At 37.8% G+C, this 26,639-nt stretch overlaps 1 protein-coding gene across 4 annotated transcripts in view; it reads right to left on the minus strand.

Moving 5' to 3' along the window:
• The window catches only part of ephb2b (eph receptor B2b), a 243,835-nt gene that overhangs the window by 153,103 nt on the left and 64,093 nt on the right, over window positions 1–26,639 (minus strand). For all 4 annotated transcript variants that reach the window (XM_088338893.1, XM_088338891.1, XM_088338892.1 and 1 more), the window contains exon 2: window positions 21,697–21,776. In XM_088338893.1, the coding sequence (XP_088195019.1) occupies window positions 21,697–21,776 (80 nt within the window). The remainder of the gene's footprint in view (window positions 1–21,696; window positions 21,777–26,639) is intronic.

The following is a 26,639-nucleotide window of genomic DNA, read 5'->3' on the forward strand; positions in this document are numbered from 1 at the left end:
AACAACATTGGCCGGGTGAGTGTGTTGAGTATATTTTGCAGCTAATAACATACTTGAAAGATAAAAGGCAACCTCCCGCTTCATCTTTTATTCGCCGCATGGATTTAACAGCGCGTATCACTTTCGCCCTTGCTCAGGAAGGACCGTGATTTGTTGCGCTGGGCGGTGTAGTTGTCAGACAAACGTTCATGATTACAGTTCCACGGAGGGTCTTTTGTCAACTAAAGTGTTCAGTGAAACAGCAGCAGGAGTTCAACCCCTTTTTGTTATCCTGCAGATCAAATCTGGAGGCCTCTTCTAATTTTTTGCAATCGAAATCCTTAAGCCTGACTTCATGGTATAAGTAAGGTTTTATATTTTATTGTGACAGCAAACTTTCCAAGGCATTTTTGGGGAAGCCATATGCTAAAAATCATGTATTCATTCATTTTCCAGCCCATTGGGCAGGGGAGACTATGGACTGGTTGCCAAGGCATACAGAGACACGTGAACTCTCTCATTCACAGGACCAATTTTGACTCAGCAAATGACCTGCCATGCGGGTTTGTGGTAGGTGGGAGTAAACCAGAACACCCAGATAAAATGCACTGAAGCATGAGGAGAACATGCAAACTCCACACAGGGAGGCTGGTAGCTGGAATCGATTCCAGGACCTCTGAGCTGTAAGGCAGATGTGCAAAACGGTCATCCTCCGTGCCACCATGTTTTTTTTTCTAAAGTAAGTAATAAGTGGGAGCTTTCAGTCATTCACATTTTCCTTCAGTGGCATGTCAATGTATTTTTCTATTGGAAAGCTCGAAACTTTAATAAATATTTTATTTTTAGGACTAACATCTGCAATTTTTGGGGGGGTGTTTGGGCATTAGCAATGGCAATATATGTCACCGTTGTTCATTAGAAACAGATGTTAAATGATTTTTTTGTAATTCCATACATAAAAAAAATACTAGTATTATTGTATTTCTGTCAGTTTCTAGGTCAAAAAATAAAAGAAAATAAGTGTGTTCTTGACAAAGTATAATAACAATATTAATAATAAGATATTGATTTGAAATGTCTATAATCTCTGAGAGTTCAGGAAAATTATGGAGTCAAATAATAATAATAATAATCATAATCATAATAATAGCAATGATAATATTAATAATAATAATAATTAGGTTGAATATGGAACAGCTTCTTCTCAAGAGCCATTTCCACCCTGCACACCCATCTAGAACGCCCATAAACACAATATACTGTACTGTACTGTTAATTTATATTTTATTAATATGTTTTTTTATGTTTGATAATTTGTTAATACATTTTCACCTTTTTAATTAATTTTTCTCGCACTGAAAGGAGAAGCCTTCAAATGTTGTTATACGTTTGTATAATGGCAATAAAGGCCATTCATTCATTTAATCAATCACTCAAATAATAAATAAATACATTTTCATCATAATTGAAAAAAATAGTAAAATAAAAATCATTGTACATAGGTACATACATAGTACATAGGTTACATTTTACAATGTACTACTACAAAATGAAAAACACTGGGAGGGGAACAACAAAACAAAATAGAATCCCTGTGACTTGCTTGCAAAAAGTCCGATGTGACCCCTGGACTTTGCCGAAAAATCGACAGGGATGGTCTCCATCTCCTTGCAACACTTCTAGGGAAAATCTTGGAAAATGAATAAATAGAATAAAACAAAATAAGAATAAAAATGTTTCATTGGACACATTTTGTTAATACATCGTATGCAACTATATTTTTCCACTGATGCTTGCAGCACTGCCCACCTAAAAAGTCCAGTCGACAAACTAAGTACATTTAGCAAAGCATATTGTGAAATAGGAAAAAGATAACATTAACAAAACAGTTTGGATTTATTTATCTATTTACTCATTTTATAAGAGCAAAAAAAGTTACTGATAACGAGAGGGTAAAAAAACTGGAAGGCTGCAGATCATACTGACCCCAAAAAATTTCTGCTGATACAAAAGTAATAAGGGAGGGCTAAAAGTTTCTGTTTCCCCCCCATAAAGACGTGCAAATGAAATTTGGCGCTGAATCGTCAGCCAATATTAATGTTCACCATTATGTTTACTTTAATTTGAGAAACTGGTCTGACACTGTAATTCTTCCCAGGGTCACTGAGCTCGCCGTCACTGCGCTTTACATCACAGTCGGAGATGAGGAAGTGGGTCAGACGTGCTCACGATCGACTTTCAAAGTGGACGCGTTTATTTATTATTTAGCGTCTCATCACTTCTGAAAATTAGAACGAGGGAAAATAGCTGTGCTGAATCTATATTTATACAACTTTAAGCCAAGGTTTCTGGCCCGATGTGACACTCGGCTCGCTGCGGGCGACATCACATGATCCGACATTGTTGCGCCTTTTGTATCTAAATGGAGCACATGCTGTAATGGCGCACTGGCACGGTGAAAGGCTTCTTTTCACTTCGGGCAAATTCCGAGAAACATCAATCACAGCCCGGGCAACGGAAGGAATATTCCACGGTGCAACCACATGAAGACTTATCGAATTCCCCCGGAATCTGGTCAGCATTTCACACACAGAGTCTGCTTCCTTTTTCTCTGCCTGTTTCTATCTTGGTGCAGGCTGCATATGTCTTCAGGCCCACTTGGCTGCAGATCAAGGGCATCTACTTTCAAGGTATTCCCAAATTCTTAAACATGCCAAATGCGAGGAAATAGTTCCATGGATGGTTCTTTTCATGGCCAAATTCAAGCACATTATAAGGACTTTTAAAGCCTTTTTTTTAATTCATCCAGTACCATTAAAAGAAAAAATCTATTGTGAATCATGTATTTTGCAGATCCACAAATATATCTGCGATTTTTAATCTTGATTGTGCATTTACCAATACGTATGATTTTTAGATCTTGAATAAATGGCGAATATATTTGTGGATCTGAACAATACTTGTGTAAATGTTGATGAGACAAGTGTCTCCCCATGTGGGTGTTGGGTAAAATAATGTTAATAGGTAGCTTTTCAACTGCAAGGAAGTTCTTCCCATTTTAATTTAGAACTAGGAAACACTACCTTAATTTGTTGCATTGCCCATAATGAATGTTCAGAAATGATTTGTAAACCTTGCAGGATTACACATTTAATAGTGTACTGTTTAGGTGTGACAAACAAATTAATGCCAGCTGCTGTTAATCACGAGGAAAGAAAAGTAATGGCAAAGCAAAGCCACCAGAAAGCAGTGTCTGCCTCATTTTTAAGCAAACAGTTTCAAGCATTTACAAGCACTTCATCCAAAATTCAAGAACTTTTCAATTCTTGAAAAACAACAATAAAATAATTTTCAAGGATTTAAGCACCTGTATGAACCCTGTGCTTAGACGTTGTGTTGCAGGTGGACCCAGTAGTGATACAACAAAGGCCAAGCAGCTAAAAAGGGGCTAACTCATAAGAAAAAAAGCACGAGAAGAACTTCTAAGAGGGTCTAACAGAAAGCACCCACAGCCTCGACGGACGAATGTGAGGTTGCCCAACCATAAAACACACAGCGAGTAGACAGGTTAACCGGGAGGCAACGGCTACAGGCACAAACAATTAGCCGGCCGAGAACAAACAAACCAAGGAATACGGCGCTAAGGCCAGGCTAGCCAGTCAAAAAAACATGGGGTAAGCAGCCAGGCTGACAGGGAATCAAGAACAAAAAATCGGCAATGGCCTTAACTGTGAAGCCAACCAGGAATAAACCAAGGGACAGGACAAAACTGACGCTAACAGTGAGCAAACCAGATTATACCAGCAGCGACACATGTGGCGAAAAACAATAACGAAAAGACACAATTGTTACCTCCAAGCATAAATGATTGGTATGCAATCACTCATCACTACAATCGCTGTCTGTTTCTGAGTAAGCCTCACATGTTGTGTGATTGGGATTTACCATTTGGAAGTGTTCTTTTCCTTCAATTACTTATTTTGCAACATATTTACATAAATGTGGGGAGGAACACTACAAGTTCTGTGCCTAATTGAATAAAATAAATATGTTGAGGTGTACCTTTGAAGGTGGTGTCCGTAACATGAAAATAATCTACATGCTAATGCCATTTTCTGGCTGAAATTATCATTGCAGTCTCAGTCAAGCTGCTTGTATGGCATGTGCACATACGTGTCTTTCTTAGATGCGCTCGAATAAACTCTTTTTTCATCTTTTGGGGAGTTTGGGTTGGCATTTGGATTGCATTTAAAACAGTCCTTTACTTACTCCCGCCATTTTCATTCAAGGATTAAAAGAAAACCTCAAGCTCGGACATGACATCACTCTCCTCCCCCCATTTCTCTGCCTCCTTTCCTCCAGCCTAATGCGCTCCGTGGACAGAACAAAGATGATAAAAAGATAAAAGCATATAGGCCCGGTGTAAAATATATAAAAAATATCCTTGAACACAGTTAGGCATTGTTAAAACATACTAAATAAAGGAAATATTGAATTTAAATCTGTTTAAAAACCCCTTAAGCTACTGAGCCAACCTTAAAGGGCTATGCAAATAAATATGACTCAAACGCAACTCAACGTTGTTCCCACACTGTATTTTTTGTATTGCATTGTATTGTATTTATTTATTCAGCCAGTATAAACCATAAACATGATATATACAAGAAATCATTTTACACGCGAACACTCAATAATGATAAAATAATAGATTTAAAAGAATAAAAAGAATAGAGTAAAAAAGATATTGTGGTGTATAATACAAGGTAATTATATAGAATAGTTTAAAAAGAAAGAATATGTAAATAACAAGACTAGAGTAGAATAGGTCGGAGGAACGCCTTTGGCATAATAATACTATACATAATAACCTAAATCAATTCCTGTTGAACATACGGATAGCGGAAGGGTGAAACCTCTCTTTAAGACGTGAAGTCTTGCTCGCAATGGAGCGAAGACGGCGACCTGACGGCAGGTAATCAAAGTACCTGGGAGCAGGGTGACTGGGTTCGTCTATAATTTTTAGTGTCCGTTTTCTAGTTTGATGGATGTAGATACTTTGCAGGGACGGGAGGCCAGTACCTATTATTTCCTCTGCCGTCCTCACTACTGATTCCATCTTTGACAATTCTTTCTGATTGACGCGACCAAACCAAACTGTGATTGACCTAGTTAAAACGGATTCAATGATAGCACGATAAAAATTGACTAGAATGGATTGACGGAATGTTGATTACATTAGGATAAAGACATTTCATGCAGATCTGTAGCATAAATTAAAATATAAAATATGTGAGAGGAGCATGTGCTTGAATAATGGATGTTTGATTATATCTATAAAGGATGTTCAAAACTATTAATTTTTTTGATCGATACAGATAATAAAATAGTGAATATTATTCTATACTAACAAAAAATTACTTGATACTTGATATTCTTCCCTAAAAAAATAACAATTTTAATTCAATGTAACAATAAAACAATCAGTAATGACATCATTACTTACAAAATTCATCGCTACGTTACAATTGCAAAAAAGCCATGCAATGGCAGGTGAGTATCAGCCATTGTTCTGAGTACCGACATGGGGTCAAATATGACCACAAGATGTCACTGTATTGCACAGTTCAACCAAAACTGAGTGTTACAAAACATAAAGAAGAACACAAACTAAGGAGAATCAAAGTTGAAAAAAAATCATTCTGTTTGCGAATGCAGAGACTCCACGCTACTGCGCGCTTTGCTTATTGCTGGTTTACTGATTTGGAGATTTTTAATTTTATTGAATTGTCTTTATTGTTGTTGACAACAACGTATCATTGCGTTCTGAACAGATAACACAAAGCAAATGCTATCACTTGGGCAGGTTACGGTGGGCTTTGTGTGTTGGGAGTGCGTGAGTAGCATGACTTAGGCTGGTGTATGCTGTCAGTCAAACAGCAAGCTGCGTGCAAAAGTGCCTAATAAAAAAAAACTCCGGGGCATGGCGCCAGATAGGTTTAAACTTTGAAAATGAAATGAAATGATCTGCATTTATATAGCGCTTTTCAAGTCAAGACTTCCCAAAGCGCTTTACAGTGTGCTTCACATTTCCCAATAGTGGCCCTGCAGCCATGTAAGGCACTAACCTGCTTATTGGGGGCATTAGGGGTTCAGTGTCTTACCCAAGGACACTTCGACATGTAAACGGAGGAGCCGGGATTCGAACTGCGATCTCTTGATCCCAAGACGAGCGCTCTACCTCCTGAGCCACTTTATGGTAGAGTGCATAACAGTTTCAATACGGGCGATTTGAATAGAAAAAGGCAAAATAAACATGTTACCTGCTCAAACGTGATTTGTATACGGTGTGCATTACCGTTCGATTACATTCACAACAAATACAAAGACGGAATAGTTTAAGTTGTATTACATTCCCAACAAATGCAAGACGAATGGGTTTTGGATATATGTTCGCCATTACATTCCCGAAAAGTGATGTAAAAGTGAGATAAAACGAGGTAAAAGTGGTTATAGTAGCTAGGGGATGGAAATCTCGGCAGGGATGCATTTCTCGGCATAACACTGGCACCACCAAAAAATAATGCAACCTTTCTACATCTTTCAACATCCCAACCCCGAAAAGGCGAAAACAGAAGGGGGTGCGCAAAAAAGAAAAAGTGTTTCTAAACCCCAGAGACCCGTTTTGCATCAGCTGCAGCCGCTCCACTTCACAGCTGATATAATCTCTAAAATTAGAGCCCACTTAGCACCGATTCTGACACATTTTGACGGCGGCCGGGGAGGGGAAAGTCAGGCCCTTTCCTTACAAAAACTGGCATTCCATCAAACGCCCTGCGTCTAATTAGAACGGCTGAAATTCTTTATTCCCATGTCCTAATTAATCACCGTTGAGTGTGATGCTCGGCTTAGCCCAGGCCATTTGCGGGGTGAAAACTAAACAAAGAAAAGGGACACATGCGGCCAAGGATGAAACAAACAGCAACACGGACTAACTTGTTTTAGCGAGACCTGGAAACTTGCAACCGTGTCTGACAGGGAACAGACAAGGTCACTTGGGTGGTCAACATGGACCTCGCAAATCTTGCTTCTAAAGAAAATGAGAGAATCACACAATTCCTCATAGTCTATAAGCAAAGAAATGCACTCTGAAGTTGTATTGTTAAAAAAGGTCAATAGAGGGACTCCTGGTTAATCCTAAACTAGTAGTCCATCTATTAACCTTGCAGCCACAGGTGCCATAACATTGCAAAAGAATTATAAAATGGAGGGGTTTGGTAAATTACTTATTTACTAACTTTGGTGAGTTTCCTCAGTTTGTATTCGTCCTCATGCTTTTTAGCACTTGCTTTCAGTTGCATCAAACAAAATAGGGACATATTATTGTCAAATAATACACACTGTCCCTTTAAACAAAAAATGAGACTATGCGTTAAAAGAGTTTTCTTCATTCAAAATGTGATAATTATGTTTAATTAACATTGTTTAATGGGCTCTGACTAATATATAGGAGATGCTAGTGGGGCAGTTACGATGCAAACATCTATTTTAGAATTATAGTTAAAATCAATAGTGATTAGTGTATTTTTACTTGACTTTTTTAAACAGGGTAAACATGTTGAAAATGTATACTTATATGCAAACATAACTTTAACAAAAAAGACCAGCATTATTATATTTTATTTTATTATATAATATTATATTATATCATACTGTATTATATTATATTATATTAAATATACACATATATGTATATTTTTTATCTTCATATATATATATAATATCATTTTTTAGATATTTAATTCTAAAGGAAAACAAAACCTTATATTTATACTGTAGCATTTTTACCATGATTTGAATCATTGCAAAATATTTCATCCATCTATCCATCCATCCACTATCTGCACCCATCCCAGCTTTCTTCGGGCAGTGGGCAGGGGACACGCGAATTGGTTGCGAGCTCGACGCAGGGCACATAGGGGCAGACAACACATTTGCTCATTCACACCTGAGGACAATTTGGACCGGCCATTTAACCTGCATGTTTTTAAAAAGGAGGAAACATTAGTGCCAAGAGGAAACCCACACAAGCATGGGGAGAACATGAAACTCTGCACAGGAAGGCTAGTAGCTGGATTTGATCCCATGACCTCAAAACAGTGCCGCGGACGCGCTAAACACTCAGCCGCTGTGCTGCCCAAAATATCTCATAATATCCTAAATCTATTAAATATCTTAGGGCACATGGATGACAATATTTCTCATTTTAAGAATAATATTATTAATATGAAAAATAGAAAAGGCATTATTTAAAGGAACATTATCTGTCGTCTGCTAAATGATTTTTAGTAGAAAAACAGCAACATAATTTGTTATTGTTGGTCATTTATTTTTGTTCTTTATGTTTAACAATGAAGAGCAGTTGCACCTTCACTACATGAGTGAGGCAGTGGGACACTCAGTGGCACACTCACACCCATCACAGCAATTAGGCTTTTCTTTGTTGTAAGTTAGTCTGTGTTCCTTTTTTTTTTTAATTTTTCATATGTTAATTAGGATATAGTGTTATCCAGTGGTCTACTTAAAACAATTATATGGACAAATTATACTATTTGTAATCACTTGGGATCTTGGCACAAAGGGTTTTCTTCTTCCTAGGAGGGGCATGATAGAAAATAACCAGGGTATTTGTGTCCACACTGTACCTTCAGTATACCGTTTTTGCTTTTCGCAATATCCTCATTAGGCTCAAATGTAATTTTCTATCAAAGTGAATGCAATAACATCGGAAATAAAAGATTGCATTTTTTAAAATGTTCTAAGCGCACACCATCATTAGAGGTCATGAGCAGCCATTGACCTACCCGCTTACTGACGAGCGGCAGGGAAGCCCAGGGCCAATTAAACAAGAGCGGACCATCTGCAGCTCACAGGACCTTCCTAGTTAGACACAAACTAATACAGAGACGGGCGGGGGCAACTGGCAAAAGAGGTATTGGTCATGTGGGAGGGGGAAGGTTGGGTTCTTGAGGGGGAAAAAAGACCCCAAACAAAATGTGTTGTGATGGAGGGGCCTCTTTTTGTCCTGTCGCAGCCCCTTTGGCCCCCTTTCATCATGGCCAGCGGAGGGAAGCAAATGGGGCATAATAAGAGCCTAACGATCAAGCGCCGAGTGTGAAATTAGAAGAAACGTCTTCATTTTCACAGCTTTTGGCTGAAGAGTGCTGCGAGAGGGTGGTCATGTGTTTTAAGCGGCAGAGGTGGAGGTAACCGTGCTGCTGCATGTCGCCAGACGTTAGTCTGAGCTCTGGAGGTCCATAGATCTGAACAGAAGTAGACTTTGGGTCATTCTATTCTTCAATTTTGAGGTTTTTTTTTCCCACTTACCAACATACCAATGTGGACACATTCCTCAACTCATTGGCACGCCTGGATGGTGAGCTGTATGCAACGAACTTGCAATGACCTTATTCCAGGGGTCTCAAACTCTATTGACCTGGGAACCGTCAGAGCTAGGTTCTGGGCAAAGGTCTGTTCTAAATACCGTGTCATTATTTTTTTTTCCCTGCAAAAATAATATCTAAAAAAAATATATTAAGAAGTCGTATGAAAAGGAATCAACTAACTAATCAGTAAGAAATGAAACCATAATCAGCTACGGCTACACTTCAAGAGTGTATTATGCAGTGCCTCCTAGTGTTAAAAAATGTAATTCATAAAAACAAAAACAAAAAAGAAACATTGATTTTAATAATAAGCAATAATACATGAAATATATACTGTAAATGCTTTTTTTCAATTACTTGTTGGTCAATGGATTTTGATTTATTTTATTTAACATAAGCTCCACCTAGAGTAAAATGACATAGATGATGCTTTAAGGTCACTTTGATTATCCGTAATTTTTCATTTTTACTTGTCTCAAACTATCATCCTGAGGGCCGCAAATGGCTCCCGAGCCGAGAGTTTGAGACGCCAGTCTTATGCAAACGGCTTTAAATGGATAATATGTATTTTTTGCACCTCCTGCTGTTAAAAAATTCATTAAAAATAATAGTGATTTAAATTTGAAAAAAAATAATACATGAACTATCATATAAACGTTTGCATTCAATTTACATAACATGAGCTTCACTTAGAGCGGTTATATTTATCTAACATCTGCTCCGCGCACTCGAAAAAACATAATTTATTGTCCAAAAAGTTTCCCAAAAAGTTTTGAAGAACAATGGCTCTTTTTGGTTACTTTGAGTGTCTGTAGTTTAATCTACTTCTTGCTCTTTTTAACACTCATTTTTTGGTTGCACTACCAATGCCTCGACATCTAGATCGCAAATAAAACACACTGTAGTTTAAGTCTATATACATTTTTATTTCCCCTGACATAGTTCTAAAAAATAATAAAAGAATATCTCATGTTGCTAATTTTATGTATTATTTTTCCATTTCACAAGAATAAACTTGAAAAAAATACAATACAAAAAGACACTAAGAGAAATAAGGAAATAATCGGCTATTAGATTTGTGTGTGCTATCAACTGTTTTTTTCTTAAGGTTGACAATCTTTCTCCTACAAATACCATCCAAAAACAAAATACAAGTAAAAAAGACTTGCAAAAGAGTGATATCACGTGCGTGGTCAAGATTGTCTTCAATTGTGGGATGTGAATATTGAAAGTAGGGAAATGAGTTTCAAATACAGTCCAAATGTCAACCCAATACACAAAAAAGGTGAAAAAAGAATATTTTTTTTCAAGCACATCTTAAAATTTAACATACTTGCAAGCGCAACAAAAGAAGTTGCAATGATGATCTCAGCCAGAAAATGGCGTCAGCAAGTAGAATATTTTGAACTTACATCACAAATATGCCGTCAAAAGGTATTTTCATTTAACATATGGTAATAATGTTTAATAACATTCTTAACTAATGCTGTAACTAATCTAAAGAGCACACACTGTTGCACTGGTAAGAAAATAATACAAACAATACAACATAATAACAATGATACTATTGTTATCTATGTTTGGGTGGCCAGTGAAAAAATACATGTCTCAAAAACCTAAAGAAACCCAAGATGGCCATCAATACAGTATGTCACAAAAGTGAGTACAACCCTCACATTTCTATATTTTTCTGCAACGAACACTATTTTGAAATCACGGCTACCGCAGGAAATTCAGCCCCGTTGTCTTCTGACGAGGTGCAGCAAGATTTGTGCCAAAAATGACGCTGAAATGACATCAAGATGCAGCACCGACCTATAATGGACCACCAGGTTTAGATTTGCCTTGTGATACCGAAGCATATCACTTAAGTTGTATCTAAATTTAAGGATAATTTATTATTATTATTGTTTACATCCATGTCTTAAGTTAATTAATTAACTTATTAATATTAGTTACTAGATCAATATAGTTATCATTGCAATAGAAAATGTTATTGTCATCTGCAAATATGACTAATCTTAGTAGTTTTGTAACATTAAATACAGGATTGGGTAGGGTTGCTTTAACTTGATTACTTTCAATTACTTTTGGATTACTCCAACACCAAATATGCTAATAAAAGACAAAAGAAACTAAATATGAATAAAATGACTAAATTTTGTGCAGGCTTGGGGAGTAATGGAATACATGGAACGGCAAAAATGATGTCGGCAAGCTGTTTGGATTTATTTTCATTTTGTTTCTGTCGCATTTTATGTTAGTTTTGCCGGAGATCAAAGAGATCAAAGCCAGGAGAGAAAGCTTACAACGTGTTGTGAGTCATAATTTTATTCATATTTAGTTTCTTTTGTCTTTTATTAGCATATTTGGTATTGGAGTAATCCAAAAGTAATTGAAAGTAATCAAGTTAAAGTAACCCTACCCAACCCTGATTAAATATATCGTTAACATTTAAATTGAATGGCTTTGGAGCCAGGGCCAAACCTGCACATCTGTTTCTCAGGGACAAAAGAGTACACCAGTGGCACGGATTCTGACTTTTTTATTCCCTCTTTCGACCAAGAGTCGCTCTGTTGTTGATTGCATTGGGTTGGCGCCCGCGCTGTGAATTTCAATGAAGCGACGCACTTCTCAGAGTGCCGCTGCGGCTAGATCATCACTGACAGATGTAAATCAATTATTCACATTGCTCCATTTTTGGAGGCTGTTTTTCTTCAGGGCATCAATAACCGACACCTTTAAAGCAGGGTGGGGATTATTCGTCTATTGTTTTTGCTCAATGGATCTTCCTTTAATTAATAAATACAATTGGTGGTCAGTGTAAATGCTTTGTAGCTAAGGGTGGGTGCGCTCTTGAGGTGCCCTTAAAATGATAAAGGTAGAATATTTTCTATATTAAGTATGTGTTAACAATGGCCAACAGAACTTAAAGAGCCTTTATAGGTTTTGTTATTTTTTTTCCAGCGCGCTGCTTTTATCCTACTTTTATAACAGCTGTTCGAAACTCGCAACACATGAGGAAGCAGGAGGGGGGGTGGTCAGAGAGAGGGGGTGGGAGTGATTTCATTCTTGTGCTAGTGGTTTTCTTTTAGTGTAGCATGAAAATGGTGAAAGTAAGAAAAGGACTTATTAAAATACAGTCTGAAGACAAACCCAAACCCCAGAAAAAGATGAAAAGAGAAGAGTTTATTTGAGTGTGTCAAATAATGATGATTTTGATGATTTAAGCCAGAAGATGCTAACAGGAAGTAGAAAATGTTCAAATTCCTAACAGGACCTTTTTATGAATTAAATTGACTACTTTACATTTTTCATATTGTGTTTACAGGCCTGTCCTGGCCAGTCCAACCACACACAAAAAACGATGTTTGATGACTCCATGTCATTGATGGGCAGAAATATGTAAACACAGCAAAATGCTTGCTCTTCGGATGACATTCCACAGCTAATTTGCATACGAAACTACAAACATGTTATCATTTGCATGTAATTGCAGGAAATTATTGTGTGTAGTGTATTTTTTTGTTAGGTTTGGCGGTTGACACAAGAGCAGCATCGACAGTTTTATTTGGGAAAAAGAGGGAATTAAACGAGGGGAGGAGGTTAATCGTTGTTCAAAACATAAAACAGACCGGGTCAACTCACGGCTGGAGAAACAAAGGTAGTCTTTTGGGGCATGCCGCAGGCAGCAAGGAGAGGAGACTTGGGAGGGCAGGACGGCTCGAAGCGCACCGATCTGACAACTAAGGTTGTTAGTGTAGTCCATGTATACAATACTCCTGATGAGCGGCAGAACGGGCAGCAAGTTTGGTGACATTTTCTTTTGTGCTAGTTCACAAATAAAATAGAATTTATTCCTGACTTCCTGGTTTCTATAGTGCATTATAACAATTACAGAGGGAAAAAATGTTTTAATAAGTGTCTAATTAGATAAATGTATTCGTCAGTCCATCTCAGCCATCTTCGGGCAGTGGGCAGAAGAAACCCTGAACTGGTTGCCAGTCGCAGGGCATACAGAGACAGACAACTCACTCGCTCATTCACACCTAGGGACAATTTGGACGGGCCAATTAACCTGACATGCATGATTTTGTAATGTGGGGAGAAACCGGAGTGCCCAGAGGAAACCCACGCAAGTTGGTATCTGGATTTGATCCCATGACCTCAGAACTGTTCCACAGACACGCTAACCACTTTTCCGCGGTCCCTCAGTATTTGTGAGATATTAGGTGCTTATTCTTACGTAAAAGCAGCAGCAGAGCCAGTTTACAAAACTCCCTATTATTTACTTGATAAGTGTAGGCTAAGATCCAGGACCACTTTAAAATGATGACCCTGCTCAGTCAGAAACAATGTCATGCATAAACATGAACAGCCTCAATGTTTGTAACATTTCTGCTCCCATGGAAGCATCAAAAAGTAAGCAGAGTTGTATGGCATTTTGCTAAAATAATTAGCTCCTGATTAGAGATAAGATTATGGGCTCGGGCCCGAACTAGACCCGAACGGGTTTAAAATGTCAATCATTAAATCTGGCTGGTCAGGTTTCTCTGTCGCAGTTTTTATTTTATTTATGTATTTAATTTCTCTTTCGTGGAAGATGAATGAATGAATGAAAACTTTTATTTCGAACATTAAAATAAAAACAGGACAAAAACAATGAGTCAACAAACAAAATTATGTCACATAACATGTTCGAAAAGGGGTAGTCAGAAGCAGATGCTTATTTTTCCTACCCCTTTAGCTTCCCTATTAAATACATTTTACAAATCCTCCTTTTCTCTTATGTCTAATATAACAAAATCTCGTGGATATACTTATTACATAGTTCAGATAACAATAATTATAATAATTACTATAATCACATATTTTATACACTAATCTTCGCAATACCCATCCCTCAACGTCATAATGCGCCTAGTTACCAAATGTCACTGCGGCACCAGTGACAGTGATCTACACAGCATGGACTTACTTTACTCAAGTAATTATTTGGATGAAGAAAATGCTCACCAAACTATCAGTTTAACTCAAAATCACTAAATCCAAAGAAATATTCCTCCTTGGTGGAAGACGTGCGGGTTCCTCCTTCCACCTCCCTCATGTCAGACATCATTTCTGCTTCTTGCTTAGACAAGCTTAGACAACTTTCTTTCTGCTTTTTGGATAAATCTTTCACTATTTGCAGCTTGCCATCTGCAGAATTTATTTTATTTTGTTCAATTTCACTTTCGTTAGCTGCACGTCGCCGAAACGATCATTTAAACGCTGCACTTGCAGTGCACACTTGAATTGAGGCACTCGCCCAAAGTTAACCCCTTCCTGTATTGCTTTGGCGGGAAATCAAAGTTTTGGGTTCATTTGGGGCTCGTTTATTAAATCTAGTTAATCCGTTGGGTTTGGGCAGGTTCGGGTTTACATACCCACGACCCAGGTCGGGTGGTAAGATCGGGCCTGAACAATTCAGCCCCTTACCTCTACTCTTGATACATGGGACATAGTTCCAGTTTCAGTTTTAATGGTATCCACATTCTTACAATAAGATATCCATGAGTCCATTTGAACCCAACTGATGTGTTGGGAGTCATTAGGTGACCAAACCCCCCCCAATTCCAACGCCTAATGCCAAGTGCCAAGCAGGGAGGCAATGGGTACCAATGTTGTAAGTCTTAGGTATGACTCGAACCAGCAACCTCCCAGTCTCGGGGCGGGCGCCCTACCCACAAGGTCAACGAGCTGGTGTACATATTTGATTGCTTACTGGCATCTGTTTTGACATGATCTCAAGTCATAATTCAAAGCAAAACAGAAGATGCCATGTTGCCTTGTAGTGAGCCTCAGTCGTCCATTAGCACCCTGCTAACGGCTGCATGCCTGTCCTTGACTAAGTAGCCAATGTTGAAATGGTACTTCAGCGCACACAAAGGCAGGCTGTGGGTCAGGGATTTGGTCCTGACCTTGCACGCATTTCCACGCCCCACTCAAGAAGAACACTTTGACCACTTAAGTCTCCGTGACAAGAGATGTGTTGTCTTTAATCTTCTGGTCAGTCCGCGCAAATAAAGTTATTTTTGAAAAGGGCAATGTCTTGGATTATAAGCATTGGTCAGTTTGACGAAAGATGGTTGACTCCATGAGAGTACAATGATATAACAGTTTGCTCTGAATTAAAAGTTTTCACAATGCTTAGTGCAAATAGCACAGGCACTGCATGTAAAGCTCCAAAAGGAAAACCTTTAATGGTACCATAGAGCAGCAACCTAAAGATTAATACAACAGATTGCACTGAAAAGTTTCTGCATTCCTCTAAACATAACACCTAACTATTAAACTATTAAATGTCATACATCTTGTCTGTTTAATGTGAGAAAACTATTAATTTTGGTTATGTGTTTAATCATGTGACTTAGGATAGCAAAACTGACATTTGTTTTTAGTAATATAGCTGAGAAACTGAAAGTGTTGACTTTTGCAAATGTTAATTTCAGTTGGTTTGCATTTGACATTGAAACATATTGGTTGTCCATGTTATTTAGTATCTTAACTTTGTTCTTAAAGGTGACTGAAGGTAATCATACGACTCACTTTTTAAGGGTTTAGGTTAGTGTGAGAGCCCGACTTTGTGAGAGCCCAATGCTGGGGATGGCTTCTTAAGGTGAGGTCCCACTCACAAGGAAGAATGCATTGTTTTACTAACCACATGTACATTTTTGTTCATTTCTGTTTTTGTCCTTTGTTCTAGCTGGTCAAGCTAATCGGATATCTTCATACTTCAGCTGATATTTTCCAAATGTGCATGCTTTTATGGTCACGACAGCGTCAAAAGCGCTCCCGCCAAGCTGCAAGGCCCAAGTGCCAAAACGCTCGCTCCCTGTAAGCTAAAAAGCCAAGTCAGGTAGCTTCCAGGTCTCGGGCAAGACTGCACCGACACTGAATTCCCCTCAGAAACTCAATGGCTGTAATGGGTTGTTCATCTTCAAGAACTATCACCTTTTCTGAACTGTGTTTTTCCAACCTAACCTTCCTGAAACCATGCCAGCATCCTATGCTTCAAGGCAAGTCAGTTGTGAGTCGCAAAATTGCAGACCATGTGGCATAAATTGATGCAATTTGGTCTGGAAGTGGTTCGTGTTGTTAGGAAGCTTCAAATCAGGACAACTGTTGTCATCTCTCTTTAGTTTATTAGCTTAATCCCCCTTTAAATTAACTTGTTTTTCTTTTATGAGGTTTTAGTGTTGTGTTTTCATGAATTCCCTTTCAAAGACTTGTAAAATAAACATGCAAATGATTTCAATTTCATTGATTATCTTTGTGTGTGTCAGTACAAAAAACATAAACTGCTCAAGTGATATAAAGGAAATTAACCGGTTTAAATTAACTGGTAGCCGTTTAAGGATTAATGAGTGATTATGAGGTTATTCATCTGTTTTCCTGAAAAAACTATTTAAAAAAGTATGTGGTGTTCCGAGAGGCGGGACAAGCTTTATATGAATATTATGTTGTCTTTTCAGCTTACATATTTAATTAATCATTTATACAAATAGTTAATTGACATGGACAGCCTATTTAAACAAATAATTAATTGACCCAAATATTTGCTACAGTATACAGCCAAGGAGAGGAAGGCCGAAAAAGAACTGGGTCGGCAAAGTCAAGGAACTGACTGGTGACAACTTTGCCATGATCCAAAAACGGGCAAGGAACAGCCAGTAGTGGAGAAAGCTGTCCAGAGTTGCTTCCTCAGTTGTGCCCTGACTACCCATGCGGTTAAGGGATCCTTGAACCGTGATCACAGCCGAGGCACAAGGTCCACTGCAGCCAACAAATTAAAAAGAAATCTATTGAGGATTATTTTTAAGTCCTATAAATCAATTTGCTTAGTGTTCAGTATACCATAGTTCGAAAAATAGTAAAACCAATTTTTAAAAAAGGTGAATTCCTGCTGGGGTTAGTATATGGTTGAAAGAATTTAAGTTGTTAAATAAAGATCACATATTTAGTAAACTTAACTAAAAGGTTGATGATGCATCTTTACATTTTTGGAGCACTATTTCCCATTAAAATAAAGCTAAAACACATTTCTCGTGCATGTCGCACCGTATTGACCCAAGAAAATCCACATTTTATTGCTAAAACATTGTGTCTGGGTCGGTTAAGCAGCACGGGTTTCAAAGCATCCCCACACAGCTTGAGGATAAATTGTGCTTCATGTACATTTTCCACCGGTTGTCAATGCATTTGGGGTTAAGTCGAGCTGTCATATTTTTAAAATTAAAAGGAAGATTCATATGAGAGGAGCTGCAGGCGCCAGAAAAAAAAACAGGAAGGAAAATTCCTATGTGACTAATTCGACATACCAATGTAGGCCTATAGTAAAGTGGGAGTAGGATAATGGCAACTGACAGAACATTTCTGACTTCATATTTTTCTTGAACGTTTGGCTTTCCATTGGGTTGCAAAGTATCTGGTGTCATTTCGGGCTGACTTTCATAATATTTGCAAATGTATCGCTTGAGCCCAGTAAACCTTGTAAGTGCATTACAAGATGTATGAGATAATTTGTTCTTTGTTTGCCACAAAATAACCACCTGTAAGCTGTCATATTTTAAAATATTGTCAAAGATGCTAAACATTTCGAACTTCACCTGATAAAAACTGAGCATGTAATATTTGGACAGGTTCACTTCGAGATGAGTTGCATTCAAAATTGCATTTGCAATATGATGGCGTTGCACTTTAATGGAACAAGGTCAGTTGGAATTTTATATTTTAGACGAAAAGTATTTTTTTTTTGTTTTCACAATCTGGTAATTTACTGTAAATTTTGGATTACAATCCACTACTTTCTCGCAACATTTTAAACGCGCCGACTTGAAATACGTTGCGGCTAATTCTATTTATTTGTTTTGTTCCGTGACCGCACTGAGGAAAAGTGTGAGGTTCCATTTCAACAACACATGCGCTCTAAGTAAAAACAGTCCGGTGATGTCTTGAAACATTTATGATGTCCTTTGAGAGAACTTAGTCCAAAGTTAAATATCTTTGAGATGAAGTGTTTGAGGAGTATGTTAGGAGTGACAAGATTGGCTAGATTGAGAAATGAAATTGTGAGAGACAGAACTGGAGTAGTAGTGGAACGGAGCAAGCGTGTGGATAAGAGAGTACTCGGTTGGTTTGGACACATGGAGAGGATGGATGAGGAACGAATGTTGAAGAGGATCTACAGAGCAGAAGTTAATGGAAGGAGACCAAGAGGAAGGCCGCGATTGACGTGGATGAATGGTGTTATGAATTCACTGCAGGAAAGAGGTCTAAATCTAGTGGAAGCTCGAGCTCTTGTTGGTAATAAGAATGAGTGGAGAGGTGTTGTAAAAGGACAGTGGGATGTTTGGACGTGTTCTAAGGGATGGGCAGGGCACCTGTATGATGCGGCAGGGGTAAACGAGTGAAAGCTGTTGGGCCTTGCTGTTGAACAAAAGAGTGTGTCGTGTCACCCTGACCCGAGTGACATGGCCGCTTTCTTGTGTCCCGTTTCATCTGGAGGGACGAAAGCATGACCCACTTCGGTGCATTTGGGCATTTGGGTTGGCCATGGTCCAAAAATGTTTGTTGTGTATGTTTTTTATTTTCTTTGTTATTGTATGTGTGTCTCGCTGTCGGTCACCCCTCTTGAGGGATATGACCATGGTAGATAGATAGATAGATAGATAGATAGATAGATAGATAGATAGATAGATAGATAGATAGATAGATAGATAGATAGATAGATAGATAGATAGATAGATAGATAGATAGATAGATAGATAGATAGATAGATAGATAGATAGATAGATAGATAGATAGATAGATAGATAGATAGATAGATAGATAGATAGATAGATATTACACGGTAGACTCGTAAGGAAAATAACTGAAATTAAAATATGGATAGATGAACATCCTTGGCCACAAAATGAAGAAATGCGGTCATGAAAATAACTGACAGGCTCCGGTGATGACAAGAGAAGAGGGAAGCAGTTACACCACGTTGCTTGTCCCTAACAGGAGTAAGGCGACAGTGGGCGTTCACAGGATGGAGATGGGGAACATACTGTATCTAAAGTCATATCATGGAACCTTCCAAGGCCAGGCCCTCCCGCACTATGGGCTCAAATTCAAACCATTTTTATTACAAACCGCACAAGCGTAAATAATTGACAAAAATTGGCTCCGGTGTTCGTGTTTTTTTTTGGAGAGCTCCAGCAAATACGTGGACATCTTTTTTTATGTTCCATCACAAGGAAGATGGAATCTCGTGGCACCGAAACGGATCGAAGCAGAGACTTTGGTTTTGGCGCGTCTGCACTCTCGGCATGTCTTGCATGTGGCAGCCAGGAACGCGAAAATCCTGGCAGCCTCGGTGGAAACGTTAAGCATCAAAAGACACTGTCGCTTCGGGTCCGGGCTGCTGGTGTATAAGTAAACTATTTAGTTCTCAAGTCTGTGATGGTTCAATGGGTCACAGAGGAGATCATTAATGCAAAAATAAACCGCATGAAACAAAACAAATCATTTATTTATGATTTTCCTGTTATTGTCTTGAGATATACATATATTTGTTATAGAGTGTCGCAAAAATGTAAACACACTTTGACTTTAAATAATCAATACTTTTATTTTCCATTTAGATTTGGCTTTGGAGTAAGAAAAAAACAAAAAAAAAGTTCAGAGAACATTTTAGATATGCAAAAATAAGTGCAAAGATGGGTTTGGGTATCTGATTGATGAACTTTCTGCACTCAAGCTTTATTTTCACATATCTGTTTTATTTTCAAACAAGCAAAAATGCAAAATTAAATACCCTGCAAAAGTACACTGCACAAAAGCAGATGTTAATCGGTTTTGTTGGTGTATTTATTGCGGCTGACATGACACAAAACCTAGCTAAAGACACTCGCGGAGCCCTCAAGTACAATTCTGTAAATTCAAATTCAATTCAAAAATCAGTTTAGCCGTTTAAGAGCTTTTACATCACATACAAACGACCCCCCAGTCTGGAGCTTTCAGAATTGAATAGATTTTAAAGCATATTCCTCATCCTAACACATAATTATTTAGAAAGTTTAATTGATTAAAAATGAATCATGTGCAAAATGTTCAAAGAATAACATATTTTAAATGTTTAACATAAGGTTGACACTAATATTATTGAAATAAATCATAATAGCTTCTAAATAATCCTATGAAATGCAGCAAACTGTTAAAAAAAGGTAATAACTATACTTTGAACGTATTCATTAATAATCAACACAACCTTTTGTAATTGACTATGAATTCGTTAGTAGTATGATTCCTAAAATGTCAATATAACAAGCATATTTTCTGGAAATGAATAATTTGTAGGTGACTAAAGTCTGATTGTAATGAAAACAAAGAATGAAGAAGGAAAACAGTATGAACAAATCTGAGGCTATTAAGAATTAAACGCTGACATTTTGCACTCAGTCAGCCATGTTTTTAAATGGTAAATTGCAAGTGTTGCATTTCTAAAATCTAGATAACATATTTAATTTCATTTCATTTTAGCCCTACCTGAATACATGTGACATTACTCCAATACCAAATATGCTAATAAAAGACAAAAGAAACTAAATATGAATAAAATTACTAAATTTTGTGCAGGCTTGGGGAGTAACGGAATACATAGAACGGCAAAAATGATGTTGGCAAGCTGTTTAGATTTATTTTCATTTTGTTTCCGTCGCATTTCATGTTAGTTTTGCCGGAAATCAAAGCCAGGAGAGAAAGCTTACCACGTGTTGTGAGTCATAAATTAATTCATATTTAGTTTATTTTGTCTTTTATTAGCATATTTGGTATTGGAGTAATACAAAAGTAATTGAAAGTAATCAAGTTAAAGTAACCCTACCCAACCCTGACCACGGTAATATATGGTTCACATTTTAAGTTAAGAGCGATCAAATTTAATAACAATGACAAAAACTAAACATCAAAATTGACTTGGTGTCTCTCTCAATTAGGTTTCTAAATTAAGTTTACCCCCCCCAAATAAAACTCACTGGGCGACTCCTTTGGTTGGTTCTCTGCTCTGGGTTCAACTCTGACCTCAGAGTGAGAAACCCAAACAGCAGTGAAGAGCAGCAAGTGTATTTGGCGTGGGTATTGAATACATTAATACACACTCTTGAACAGCGGTGGGTGACCACACACACCCGTACATTAGCCTTTAACACTTTTGGCAAATGATGCAACCGCAGCTATCGTGACTCACGCTATTGTCGCTGGATCCCGACACCGGATAGACGGTCCAACCAAGCTCGGCGGTGGCTGTGGTGGAGTCCATGAGCGTCTCTGCGGAAAGAAGCACAGACAGAGGTCAGAGGACGAGGATTTATGGCGAACGGAAGATTGCTAAAAATCTGTGGCGCTTTAGCATACTGACAATTAAAACCCTACTGAAAAAGCCCCACTTTGAAGCACACGAGCACACCACAAAACGGCAATGTTACTGTTTGTATTTTGGTTTGTTATTTATTTTACATTGGTGAGTGCACACATTGTTTCTCTCATGAATAATAGTAAAATAAATTTTATAATGTATTGTTTTATCTAAGGCCGGGCTGTCGATTGAAGTACTGGATTTACGGACCATAAGGCGGACCTAAAAAGTCAAAATTGGCCAGGAATTTGAAAGTGAGCCTTACAGTATATACCACAAAATACAGTGGATCAGGTTGGAAATGCATACAGTAATTATATGTGTGCATTACAAATCAAGGTTTTCCTGTATATAATACTACCATATTTGTACAATGATTGATCGAAAGAAAATCATTGCTGACCAAAATCCCTAATCACTGTATGCAATTGAAATCGAACCCGTGTTGCGGCGGTGACAGTACCGATACCTAATCACTAGATCACTAGTGACACAGGCAACATATGAAAAGATATTAAATATTAGAGTTTATCTCATTATCACAATATTTTTGCCAGAAACGGGTGCTAGAGAATAGAGAAAAACAAAAAGTCGTCTTGAAAGATATGAATAAACATAAAGTCCAAATCATCCTCAGAAACACCAAGGGGTTGTTTTGCTTGCTATGATTTTTTTGTGTTTTGACTGATCAATCTATGCAATAATATATACCACAAATGTCTAAAACGTGCAATGGCTCTTACTGTAGTTTTGATTCCATTAGCCTTATTGTCCAGTGCAGCCTATACATGAAAAATATCTGACAAAATACAATTTTGGGGGGTTGCGCCTAATAGTCCGGTTCACCTTATGGTGGAGACAATATGGGAATTGGATGGATTTGTCATTTTTTAAATTAAAATATGTTAATATGTTAAAAATAAAACCTAAACTCGAAAGTAGTCATTTAATTGTTTATTTTGAAGAGACAACAGCACAATATGTATTTTTGTGGAAGCGTTAAGTGTTAATTCACCAGTAAAAATATTTTGAATTGGTTATTAGTTATTAGTCTTAAAATGTTATTCATAATCAATTTATACAATACTATCTCAATGAATACATTTGCAATAATCCAGACTGACAGATCAACCCTCAGCACCGTTTTATTCATGCTCTTGTGAGAATTGTTAGAAAATAACCGGAAATTCAAGTTATTACTACATCAGAAAACTACAAAAAAGTCTATACATGAGTCAAAAACTTGAATCAGGTGTGTTAAAGTCAGTTCTGGGACTAACATGTTACAAAGAAACACCTTCCTGGAGCACTTTACCTTTCTTGGTAACAAGTACTTAATAAAATGCTGTAGCTCTACAGCAGGGTTGGGTGGGGTTACTTTAACTGGATTAATAATATTCAGATTCAGATTCAGATTTACTTTATTGTCATTCGTATACACGTGTATACAGAACGAAATGTCGATACACCTGACCCGCACAGTTACTTTGAACGTCAGCCGGGATAGATAAGATTAATGATTTTGTGCAGGCTTGGGGAGTAATGGAATACATGGAACAGCAAAAATGATGTTGGCAAGCTGTTTGGATTTATTTTCATTTTGTTTCTGTCACATTTCATGTTAGTTTTGCCGGAGATCAAAGAGATCAAAGCCAGGAGAGAAAGCTTACCACGTGTTGTGAGTCATAATTTTATTCGTATTTAGTTTCTTTTGTCTTTTATTAGCATATTTGGTATTGGAGTAATCCAAAAGTAATTGAAAGTAATCCAGTTAAAGTAACCCTACCCAACCCTACTCTACAGTCATTATTAAATAGCGCATTACTGCGTTATTATGCTTTGTATTAAATGCAGATTGAGTGTTACACAGGACCACTGCTGTAAGGGTAGGCATGTATGTATTTACAAAGTACAACTAAAATACAGTTACGTTGGCGCTGTCTCAAGTACAAAGGACGAAAGCAGTGAATTTTTTTTCAATGGTGATATTCTCCTACCATATATATACTTGCATCTAAGCCGAATTTACTGGTAAAAAATAAGATACTGAAATCTAATTAATTTTTGAATAAAGTGACTTACTAGTAACTGGACTAATTGCTGCTTTTCAAGGACTGCGTCTATCGGGGACAAAAGGTTCTCTACCTCACATAGTGCATAAGCAGGCCAAAAAAAAAATAAAAAAAAAATAGACCACCAAATCAAATAACTGTTTGACGTTGCGCATGGTCGACCAGCTAGCATCAGTGTGACTTGGCTACCATTTGCATTTCTGTACACTGTCTTGCCTCATTAATAAATGAGCTAATGAGTTGTGTGTGACTAACCGATGAACCGGTCGAACAGATGAACCGAAAAGAACAGTTGAACTGAAGTAATGGAATGGTTTTCGAAACTCAGTCAACCCATAGTGCGCAACGAATGTGAGCAAATGAGTGCAAACTTGTGCTCATGTAAACAAACAGGAATGTACTAAATTGACCAACTGTCGAGTTTGCAGGGGGGAAAAAAAGAACTGTCTTCATTTCGTTCATCAAAAATATAATCGTTACCACATCAGGCCATACTAAAATTCCTAGAATTATAGTCCCAGAAAGTGCAAATCTATAATCACAGGACATTTACATCACATATCATTAAATTGTGCTCCAAGATTGAATTATTTATTTCAAATCTAGGGCAGGCGTGGGCAAACTGCGGCCTGTCAAACTGTGACCTTGGGGTTACAACATTTTTGGTTGAAGTCCGATGTTTTTGAGAGATTGTTGATAGTTCAAACCAAATGCAAGTTCTATGTGTCTCCTGTGACTTTTAAGCATTCTTGTTTGATCGCCTTCATGTCCAGCTAGCGCGGAAGAGGACGTGTGACATAACATGCAATATATCTCTGTATTATTTGTGATTGCAACATCTTTTGCTGTCTGGTAATCCTGAAAGGGGGATGCCACATGTGCGGTCCTTTCTCAAAGTATCTTCATTTTCCTCATGTTGATGTTTTTGAGTTTTTCCTTGCCCTCATGTTGGTTCCAGATCAGGGGACGGTGTAAAGATAGTCTGAAAAAATAGTCTGTGTAATAACCTGTGAAGCCCTTTGAGACTCTTTGTGATTAAGGGCTATACAGTGGAACCTCGGTTTTCGAACGCCTCTCAGTTCGAACAAATCGGTTCTTGACCAAAAATTTCGAGAAATTCTTGCTTCGCTTTTCGTTCAAAAAATCGGAGTTCGAACGCCGGTACGCTAGGTTGCGATGCTGAGCGGCGTACGGGTGTAGATTGCCTCCACCCCTCGTGAAGAACTGTTATGACGTGCGTGCGCACTTCTTTTTGCTTTCGCTTTAGATATCGGAGTGTTTTAGCCCCTAATTATGCCTCCGAAGCCTGGGTTAGCTTCATGTTTACGTTCATGGTAAGCATTCAGAGTGTTGGAACGGATTAAAACGATTTTACATTATTTTTAATGAGAAAAATGATTTCAGTGATCGAACAAATCGGTTCTCGAACAGGGTTCTAGAACGAATTATGGTCGAGAACCGAGGTTCCACTGTACAAATAAAATGACTTGACATTGTAAGCGTAACTGCTCATGGATGCTAACGCCGTAATTTGAAAGCTATTGTGCTACCACAGGCTGAAGAAAGTCGTCCCCACAAATAATAATTAAATCCAAAACCTCACTTTCCCTCCATTGAATGCTTTCCGTGTTTTCTTCTGCCGCGGTGTGTTGATTTCTACCCTATGCGAAAGAATATTGTAAACCCAGCAGCTGCCGCGAGAGAATGAAAGATTAATGAATCCAAGGTGAAGGAATCTGAAAAACGAACTGCGACAAGTATTTGTCTTTGTGTTTTACTTTGTAATCAATACTTAAATGAACCACAACCAAACTGATATTGGCTACCACTATATTTTTGAACGCGCACATTTGTATAATTGGTCTAAAATGCAACCAACTAAGGAGACTGCGCCATTTCCCATGATGCGCCCTTTGATCACGATTTTTATTTTATTTATCAAGATATTTATCAAACTAAATGAAAAAGAAATTCCCAGACTAGCTGTATTGCATTTGGGGTTTCAAATGCAGTGCCCTTTGCCATTTCTGTAGAGCACTTTGAATTGCATTGTGTATGAAATGTGCTATACAAATAAACTTGCCTTGCCTTGCCTCTAAAAAGGAGTTTTACAAAACCAATTTCATAAAATTGCTGATTTATAGATGAACAAATATTTCTAACATGCACCGTAAACTCACAATCATAAGCAGCAACTTTTGTCACAAGCGTTAAACCAGGAATGTTAAACTCATTTTCTCATTTTAACTCGGGGGGCCACACAATAGAACAAACATTTTGTCGGGGGACGGACTAGTAGATTAAAGAGAAAGAAAAAGAGAAATAAAGAAATAAGAGAAAGAGGAAGGGAAAAGGGGAGAGGGCGGGACAAAGAAAGAAAAAGAGAGAGCGAGAGAGAGGGAGAGAGCTTGAAAAAAGAAAAGAGATAAAAAGTCGTGAGAGAGGGGGAAAACAAAGGGAGAGGAAGAAAGAAATCCAAAGAGAAATAGAAAGACAGAAGGAGGGAAAAGAGAAAATAAAGCGCAAAGGGTAGGAAGAGAGAAAGAGAAAAGAGCGAAAAGGAAAAAAAGAAGTTAGAGCAAAAGAAGTTAAAAAGACACAGAGACAGAAAGAGACAACGAGCAACGAAGGAAGAGAAAAAGAGAGACACAGAGAGTAACAAAAACAGAGACAGAGAGTGGGAGAAAAGGGGTGGAGAAGAGA

Source organism: Urocampus carinirostris, chromosome 6, assembly GCF_059441175.1.
Source record: "Urocampus carinirostris isolate Australia breed hairy pipefish chromosome 6, RoL_Ucar_1.0, whole genome shotgun sequence".
Classification (NCBI taxonomy): Eukaryota; Metazoa; Chordata; class Actinopteri; order Syngnathiformes; family Syngnathidae; genus Urocampus; species Urocampus carinirostris.